This window comes from Ursus arctos, unplaced genomic scaffold (genome assembly GCF_023065955.2).
Source record: "Ursus arctos isolate Adak ecotype North America unplaced genomic scaffold, UrsArc2.0 scaffold_26, whole genome shotgun sequence".
NCBI classification, from domain to species: domain Eukaryota; kingdom Metazoa; phylum Chordata; class Mammalia; order Carnivora; family Ursidae; genus Ursus; species Ursus arctos.
The window spans coordinates 44,438,139-44,448,531 of record NW_026622941.1 but is presented as its reverse complement, the minus strand read 5'-3'; the positions used below and the strand labels follow the sequence as shown (position 1 = coordinate 44,448,531).

General features: G+C 33.2%; 1 protein-coding gene across 1 annotated transcript; it reads right to left on the bottom strand.

The window, feature by feature from the left end:
* Positions 1-9,002: 9,002 nt before the first annotated feature.
* On the bottom strand, positions 9,003-9,938 carry LOC113255941 (olfactory receptor 6C2-like). The gene has a single exon (XM_026499646.3). It carries the CDS (start codon positions 9,936-9,938, stop codon positions 9,003-9,005), a length of 936 nt encoding a protein of 311 aa, XP_026355431.2.
* Positions 9,939-10,393: the final 455 nt, after the last annotated feature.

The following is a 10,393-nucleotide window of genomic DNA, read 5'->3' as shown; positions in this document are numbered from 1 at the left end:
TGATGACTATGCTATCTTTAAAGCTCATCAGTGTGTTCCCATAGAAAACAATGCTTGCTACTAATTGAACACTCAAGAGAGAATACTAATTTGTGGGGCTCATAACTTGTGTTTTTTTTTTTCACCATACAATTAACACAGCTCTATATACATTGTCAGCCATCCAATAAATGTTTCTAAGTGAATTTATCTATAGCATACTTTCAGAAACCTATGAAGCTATTTTCCTTTCTATTTGGTTTTTTAATTCAAAGCACTTTGATATTAATTTTGTTTATTTAAATTTTCTGTTGGAATCTGTTGTTGGATTTTTTTTCTTTTTTTTTACTTTTAATGATCAAGTTTTTTGCTTTTGTTTATTACTTTTATAGTGGATAAAAGAGAAACTGCCTTCTCTTTGCTCTGTCTTCTATTAAAATTCTATTGATGCAATTTTTGCCACTGAAAGCAAGATAGTAATTCCTGAGGACATGAAATTTTTTGATTGAGTTTGTGTTAAAGCTCTTCCACAGATTGTTTTAAGGCATTGGCAGTTAATTAGTGAGGACTCAAATATTTTCATTTTAAAATTAGTGTCTCTAGGTTTAGAAGTTTTCTCTGGGGACTCCAATTCACTTGTATGTGGACTACTTTTAGTGCATAAACTAATGTGTTGTTTTACTGATGTGGGACAGGGTCAGCTCTGTATAAGGAGCAAAAGCAGTTAAGACCTCAGGATTGTGATATTCAACAAAAGAACTGAACTAGGCTCATGGTTGGACTGACAGAACACTCTAAGGGAATCAAGAGATACATTCAACTACTGTATTAGATCAAATTTGAGATGTGGGAGAAATATTTCTGCTGCCCATCTCCTACCTTCCTCCAACCTTCTTCCTAATTTCTCAGCAACACATACATCATAGATTGACTAAACTTACTCAGCCCTATCACCATAGGATATTGTTCTATGCTCTAAGAACAAGCTTTTTACCCCTTCTAAGGTATCATAAGGTATAATACAAGATTTAAAAAAGACTCAGTGAAATGTGACTAACTGGTTTTTGTTTATTCTACTTTCAAAACATATGTTTGACATGAGTTTAAGGATCTCTAATGAGGATGAAACTTTAGTCGATGTGTCATTCTTCTGGGAGAGTGAGGGTATGCTTATACAACTATGTGAATATATATCTAATTTTTTGATGTGAGATTGATGATACAGTTAATATATTTCTGGATAGCTATCAAATTTTAATCCCTTTAAATGTCAGTGTATTCTTGTGTGTAAAAGTCTCTCAGAAAATTACATTTATATATCCAAAGAAACCACATTCTAAAAAATGAAAAAAAAATATATGCTTTACCAAATACAGAAATTTATCACTCCCGTTTCCAATTTTTAAAAGATAGGTAAAAAATGTTTTCCAGAGCATAATAAAACTCAAATGACATAAAAGTAAATGCAGTTAAAACGACATTTTTTTCTCACTTACTGTTATGACTGTGAATCATAGTTTCTGTTGGTTGTTGAAATACATGAAGCTTTAAAACTCCTAAATTGAAAATGGTATTTGGGATGAAGGTATTTATCTGAGCTTCTGGTCACTTTTGTTTATGAATCCACTGCCATAATCATAACTCCAAGATGCATAGACCTCACTGAAGTACCTATCTTCAACCAATTACATGGAATTCCTTGTTTGCTATTATAACTCCAATCACAGAAGGGAGAAAACTAAACAAAAAATAAAAAAATACAAGGCTGTGGAATGTCAGTAACCTTCTCCGGTTTCAAGAAAGGTGCAGTTTTGATCTCTCAGGGCTGTGAGCACAATTACTATAGCTAACTTGACATTTGTTTATTTGATAAGAATGCTACTAAGTGAATAAACAAAAAGTCTCTGATGATTGAAGAACAGAGTCATTAATGAATCTTCTGAGACATAAAATTGTGGTTAAAAAAAAGTACACTAACTATGGCTTCTTTGCAGACAGTGTCCTTGGAGACAGGAGGATGCAGCAGTGGATAAAAGGCAGTAGGACAACTGAAAAATCTGTTATAAAACAACTGTAGCGCCTTCTTGCTGTCGTATCACATCAACTGAGAGATATCACAAGGGAGGATCATAAGGAAACCACATTCTTCATTTACTGATTTGTTACATAAATTGTTTGTTGTATTTGGGAAATTATACTTAGACAAGAAAAAGGAAAAATATGTAAAACCATATAAGCCATACTGCTTAATTATAGTATCAAAATTCCAGGCTTCCCCCCCAAATATATCAATATACTTATAGGTATTATTTAAAATAAACATTGGTAACATAATTGGTATATTTGGATATATACATCAATGTTCTAAACATATTCTAGATTAATGTACATATAATTATATTTGAATCATTTATTATTATTAACTCATGTTCAATATCTTAATGTTCCTTCAGATCTTGAAATCAAATTACTATAGATCCATGTCCTTCAAAATTTGCCATGAGGCCATGGTCTATTAATTTATGACAAAGGAGCCAAGAATATATAATAGGAAAAGGGTAGTCTGTTCAATAAATGCTGTTGGGGAAACTGGAGAGCCACATATAACAAAATGCAGCTGGGCCCCATATCTTATACCATACACAAAAATCAACTTGAAATGGGCTACAGACTTGAATGTAAGACCTAGAACCAAAAAACTCCCAGAAGAACACATAGGAGGTAAGGTCCTTGATATCAATCTTGGCAATGGGTTTTGGATTTGACACCAAAAGTGAAGCAACAAAAATAAATAAATAAATAAATAAATAAATAAATAAATAAATAAATAGGTGGGACTACGTCAAACTAAAAAACTTTTACCCAGCATAGTAAACCATCAACAAAGTGAAAATACAACCTACTGAATGGGGGAAAATATTTGGAAATCATATATCTGGTAAGGGATTAGTATCCAAAATAGTATAAAGAACTCCTACAATTCAATAGCAAAAAAGGAAAAAAAAAAAAAAAAGGAAACAAATTAAGTTTAAAAAATGGGGAATGGGCAGAGGATCAGAATCGATATTTTTCCAAAGAAGACATACAAATAGCCAGCAGGTACACAAAAAAGGTGTTCAACATCAATAATCATCATGGAAATGCAAATCAAAACCACAATGGGATATTACCTACAGTGGCTGTTATCAAAAAGATAGGCGATAACAATTGTAGTGAAATGTGGAGGAAAGGGAACCCTCGTGCACTATTGGTGAGAATGTAAATTGGTGTAGCCACTATGGAAATAGTATGGAGGTTCCTCAAGAATTTGAAAATAGTACTACCATAGAATCCAGCATTCCCATTCAAGGTGTATATCCCAAGGAAAGGTATTGAAGAGATATGTGCAGTTGCATTTTTGCTGTAGCATTATTCACGATAACTGGGATATAGAAACAACCTATAAGGCTGTCAACATATGAATGGATAAAGAAGATGTAGTATATATATGTGCAACGGAATATTATTCAGCCATAGGAGAGAAGGAAATCCTGCCTTTTGTGACAGCATGGATGGGACTTGGGGGCGTTATGCTAAGCAAGATAAGTCAGGCAAAGAAAGATAAATACTGCATGATATCACTTTTATGTGGAATCTCAAAATACAAAAAAGTAAAAATCAGAAACAGAGTGTAGGAAAGTTGTTGCTGGGACTAGGGGATAAGGGAAATAGGGAGAGGTTGGTAAAAGCACAGGAACTATAAGGTAAATAAAGTCTGAGGATCTAATGTATAATATGGTGACTATAGTTGATAACACTGTATTGTATAACTAAAATTTGCTAAGAGAGTAGAACTTAAATGTTCTTACAAAAAAACCAAACAAACTCCCAAAAACCTTGAAACCAAAACCAAAAAGCCAAACCAAAACACACACACACACACACACACACACACACACACACATAAATATATATACAGTGATGATTTGATGACATATACATTGTGTTGATTTGGTATATGCAGATGTATGCAGATATATGTGTTAATTAACTAGATGGGAGGAATCCTTCCGCGATGTCTGCATATATCAAATCATCACAATGTATACGTTAAATATCTTATAATTTTACTTGTTAGTTATACCTCTTTAAAGTGGAAAAAATAATTTAAAATAATTTAAAGTGAAAAAATTGCGCTGAAATATGTTAGCATCAATTAACTGATACCTAAAATAAAGTTAGATTTATGTCGATTATGTCATTCTGCCCATTGTTCCCATGGTGGGAGCTATTTTCGAGGACACAGTATTGAGAGAACAGTGTGTTGTTGAAACCATCTAGACAGTATATGTGATTGAACCTAGCTAGAGCTTTGACATAAACTTTTACATTCTGGAGGATGGGTGTAGCGATTTACTCAACTTGCAGCCCCTGATGACAAGCATCATATAGAATATAGTCCCCTGCTTGTTAAAACCACAGTGTATCAATCTGGCGTGGCCTGCCTCTTTTGGTCCCTCCTTGCCCTCATGTATTGGGACCAGTTTCAGATTTCACCTGGGAAGCTCCTGAAATGGTGAATCAACAACTTTTTACAATAAAAAAAATTATAAAAGGGCATTAGTTTCCACAGTGGTATATTTGGATAATTTCAAGGTATATTAAAAAAAATCAGATTACTTTATCTATACCACACTCTAACGACACATTATGAGTCCTTTTTTCACTTTTTATTCCCAATTTATGTTTTATTTTTATCTGCACATTGGATTGGAGTTACTTGTATTTATATTTTACTGCTAACTGAAGATAAATCCTAGAGCTAAATCTTAAACAAGAATTGTTAAAGACTTCATTTTTGTTTGTAGTTTGGTTATTGATAAAGTGCAAATATACACAAATAGTTTGGGGCTTTCAATATGGGCTTTCTGTATCCATTGCTTAAGATTTTGAGATCTAGCATTATTCTAATTTTTGAACTCATGTTTTTTCTCTAAACAACTTTCTCCTGATTCATTTCTTCTCCTCTCTCTCCCTTATGAATTTTTTTTTTGTCTGAACTTTATAGTCATTGTCTATTGTCTATTGGTGAGAAATTTGTTGTTTGGAATGTTAAGATATGTTGGGTGTGACATTCACAGGATTGTATGATATCATCATGATTATTTTTTACTTTTAATTTGTTTGGCTAAGGTTTAAACATTCCAATATCTTGGTACCAATGTCATTAAGAAAAAAAAATCAGATTTAATATACTAATCACATTCCCCAAGTACAAGTTGCTGTCACTATTATTCAGTCTTATCATCTATGAAGTGCAAATAATAATAGTGTCATTTATATGCTATTTAAAAAAACTAAATTCTACATATCTGAAACTTAGAAAAGTGCCTAGCTTGTTTTAATTATATGCTCTCTAGTTCAGTATTCTTGTTCACAGTAATTTTCCTTTTATTATTCACCCTCCGTTATCCTTCACATTGTAATCATACTTTTGTGCCCCTTTGTTCCTTTTTAAAAAATATTTATTTATTTATTTATTTATTTATTTATTTATTTATTTAGGATAAATTTGGATTATTTTGGATGTCATTCAGTGTAATCAATTCTTCCTCCAATTCCAGCGTCACCCTGAAAATATACATTGTTTTGAAGCTAAAGTGGTGGTTTTTATCAGGAATAGCATCTATAAGTAACACAGTTTCATATATATTCAACGCCTAAAACATTTACTGGCAAAAATTTTTTTTTAAGATTTATTTATTTATTTATTTGAGAGAGAAAGAGAGAGAGGAGGAGAGGGAGAGGGACAAGCAGACCCTGTGCTGAGTGAGGAGCTCAACACGGAGCTCCATATCACGACCCTGAGATTATGACCTGAGCTGAAATCAAGCCCCTACTGGCAAAAAGTTAAGTCAAATTTTCCACCTGATGCTACATTATTCTTATTTGGGATAGAGCTAAAACTGCTGGGATATTGAATTTACTTATTTAATTTGCTATATTCTGAGTCTAAAATTTTGACTTTTGTTTTTGAAGATTTTTTTTTCTGGTTAGGGTAGTAAATTATGAAGAAGCACTACTACTCTGATTATATTCAGTATATTCACTCCTGAAAAAAAGTGATAATTGCCTCTTCTTTGCCTTATCTGTCAATCTGAGAAATAGCAGTTGAAGAGGAGTAACTGTATATTCATTGATATTGCTTTTGTTTTCCTGATGCATTTCTCAGTAGAGTATTAAATCCAAAAGCCAAGGACTTTGAAATTCTAAATTTGTGGCATTATGTTGTCTAGAAATTTTTCCCCTCAACTAACACAGACTAGATACTATGCTAGCTTTTAAAATATTTTCAAAAGAAAATCAGGGTTTCCCAAAACAGTAGATTTCCTACAATTTGTCCTGGAGGCTCCAATTCATTTACCATGTGAAATGTTTCGCTATATTGCTTGATATTATTTTCTCCATATTGAGATGGGGCCAGTACCAGCTCTGATCATGTGCCTGAATTCCAGAGTTGAATCCCAGGAATGAGTCTCTATCACAGGCAAGGGGCCTGGGCTTGCTCATGGTTTGCTTGAGCGCTAGACTGCTCCCATAAATGAGGGTCCACTCCTGGCATTTACAGTTGATCATTTTTATGATGAAATGATAAATTCATCACAGTGAGGTCCATTTCTGAGCCCACCCTCATCACTGAATCTATTCTTCCCAATGTACAAAGACTTGTGCCTCTCTGGCAACTAATGCAACCCAACTGACTCTGAGAATCATTTTCCTTCTACTCGTTAAAACTATACTTCTGTAAGAACTCTGATATTACAATGCAAAACATATATATATATATATACACACACACACACACACACACCAAACCTTCATATATAAGTGAGATTATATAACAAAACCTTCATATATAAGTGAGATTATATGATCAATTTTTTATTTTGATTTTTTTCCTTTGACTCATTCTACCCATTCTTCTTTCTGATTACATTGCTTAAGTTCCTACTTCAGATAACCTTCATAAAATTTGTTTTCCTTCAATAGTTTATAAGCTCAGTGATATATAAAAACAAATATTTCTACAATACATAAATAATCTATGCATTCACACAGACACATGCTTATACCAAAATTTTTCAATTTTCCAGAATACCGGCTTTCTTTTGTTCTAATTATATTTTACATTCTTTTAAGAGATTTTATACTTTCCTTAAATACATAATGTACTTCTATGTTAAATTTATTCTTTTGGTAATTAAACTTTTTTTGACTTTTATGACCAAAATAACATTTGCTCATTGGTTTCCTGTTGCTTTTTGCTATTACAGTCTACAGATTTTTAAAACATTTTCCGTTTCTTTCAGATAGAATACCAAATTCCCTTATTAATTCCTTTAGTCTCCTGTTAGAGTTTCTTGAGTTTTCTGTGTATGTAAAATGCCCTCAACATAAAAAAGATATATCAAATCTCATCAACTTAAAGACAACATCAATTTTAAGGCATGCCATTATACTCTGTATCAGAATTGAAAAGAAAATGTCGGCAATTAGCCTATGAATGATGGTAGATGCCATCCATTGTATGAAATAGCTGCATTTCAGAAAAGCACAACTTGAATAAGACTTTAAAATCAAGGAAATGCAATTGTTTTATTTATTCTTTCCCATATTTATCAGGATTATTTTGTTTTCTTATGTCGTTGTCCACGATCTAATAAAATATGGAGCATTTCTGATTTTTACTCATCACATTCATTGGAATGGGGTTTATCTATGCTATTAGACTTTTCAAAGAACTGGCTTTTGAATTTTTTAAACTTATTTAATTGATTTCATTTTCTACCCATATTAAGTTACATTTTCCATTTACTTTTGTTTGCTTTTAATTTTTTTTCCAAATTCATTATAAATTCTTCACTTTTGGGCTAGTTTATATATTTTTAAAAAATGAATGCATTTAAGATAACAGAATTTCTTCTCACTACAGCTTTTTCAGTGCTCCAAATAATTGGCAATGGCATGTCTGTATTTCATTGCTTTCCGGATAGCAATTAGTTAATTTGATGTAAATTCCTTAATCGAAGGAATTATATTGCTGTGGATTTTTCCATTCTTTATAGGTAAAACTCTTTATTTCAGTTATTATGGCAGAAGTTGGCCTGTAAGAGCTTAATTTGTATTAGAGGTAGGCACAGGCTATCGAATATAACGGGAATGTTTTCCCCTTGACTCATAGCTCTATAAGCTGCAGATGATATTTCTCAGGAAAAAAGTAATCTTTCTGTTCAAATGAGTGTGGTTTTCTAATTCAAACGTTCACTGAATGTGCAGTTATTGTGTCGTTCCAAGTGCTCTCACCACATTAATCCTGAGACTTTCAGCCTAACCCTGTGTGATCCGTGATGCAGTCTCCTGAGCTCACCCTCTAGTCTACACTCACTTCAGCACCCACAAGTTATCTTATTATTGCTCCACTTTTATATGAGTCTTTATTTCCGACACCTCCTGTTTCCAGCTTTGCAATGATTTCAGCTATACACTTAAGAGAATATTTATTACATTTTATCCAGTGTTTCTGTGTGTTCATTGTAGTGAATTTCCATCTTTTTGCTCAATATTGGAGCAATTGGACATGTATTTTTCACATGTATTTTAAATTATGTGATTATTCAACCATTTTAGACATTTTACCTAAAATTACTCTTATTACATGTGTTTAGATATCATTATTGTGTATATTGAAGAGCTACAAACAATTTACCCTATATTTTCCTGAGGAATAACTCTTCTTATGTAATAATATTAAGAAGTCAATTTCTCTTCAGAATGGTTTTTAGAAATTCATATGCAAAACTATCAAATATTGGTTTGAAAATCAAAACACGAGAGTGGCATGAGCAGGGCTCATTGGAAGGTAGGTTAAAGAAGTGTTGAGAAAATTAATGTAACTGAAGTAAATATTATTAAAAAGCAAGGTTATAGACTTCAAAAATACATTTATTCTTGTTTTTGAGATGTTTTAAAAATAATATTTCCTTTTACTTAATTGAGAGCAAGGCAATTCTTTTGATTGAGTCCTCAAAGGCTTTCTTAACTTGATTGTTTCTCAAGGTATAAATAAATGGGTTCAATGTAGGTGAAATAGAAGAAATGAGCAGTGAAACCACTTTATTAATGGTCACTTTTTCCTTTGATGTAGGATTCATATAGATGAAAATGCATGTGCCGTAGGTGATGGAAACCACAATCATGTGGGAAGAACAGGTGGAAAAGGCCTTTTTCCTTTGTTGAACGGAAGGGAATCTAAAAATTGTCTTGATGATGTAGGCATATGACAGAACCACACAAGTAAGCGTCATATTCAGGGTCAGGACAGCACAGATTATAACTGTCCATTCCATGAACCATGTATCTGAACATGAGATTTTCACTAAGGGAAATGCATCACAGCCAAAATGATCAATTATGTTAGAGTCACAAAATTTTAGGTTTAAGCCCAGGCTAAGTGGTGGGATTATTATACATAAGCCAGCCATCCAACAACAGATGACGAGAATTCTGCAGACGCTGCTGCTCATGATGGTTACATAATGCAGGGGTTTGCAGATGGCCACGTAGCGGTCATAGGACATGGCGGCCAACAGAAAAAACTCCGATACTCCACAGAGGTCCGTAAAAAACACTTGGATGACACAAGCATTATAGGTAATGACTCTGTCACCTGTTGCTATGCTATACAAATATCTGGGAATACAGGCAGATATGAATGAGATCTCCAAGAAGGAGAAATTTTTTAAGAAAAAGTACATGGGTGTTTTAAGGTGGGGATCCACAAAAGTGAGTGTGATGATGGTCAGGTTTCCAGTTACACTCAGCGTGTAGGTGAGAAATAGAAAGATAAAAACCAGAACTTGCAGCTCAGGGTCATCCGTCAGGCCCAGCAGAATGAATGTTGTTACTGTACCGTTTCTCATCACTGACTTCTGACTTCTCTCCAACCTGCATGTGAGATTCAGATAAACGTTCTCATAGATTATAAATTATTTTAACTGTTCTAAAGTATAAGGTATTCAAGCTTTTATATTTCATTGTTTATACATAAACATATATTATATATATATTTACATTTTCTGTCTATCCTGTGCATAGGATTTTCCCATGTGACTAAGTAGATTACTGAGGGAGTGTCATTTTAGGGGTAACAAAAATTCTTCCCTATTCAGAAACTAAGTCACAAAATTTCACCCTCAATTTCAAGTCTTTTCTTGACACTTTGGGCCTTTTTAGAAAAACAGTGCTAGCATAACTTGGGCTCACTATATAGACACTACAGCAAAACTAGAGTTGTTTAGGGACACCTGAGTGGCTCAGTGGGTTGGGCATCTGTCTTCAGCTCAGGTCATGATCCCAGGACCCTGGGATCCAGTGG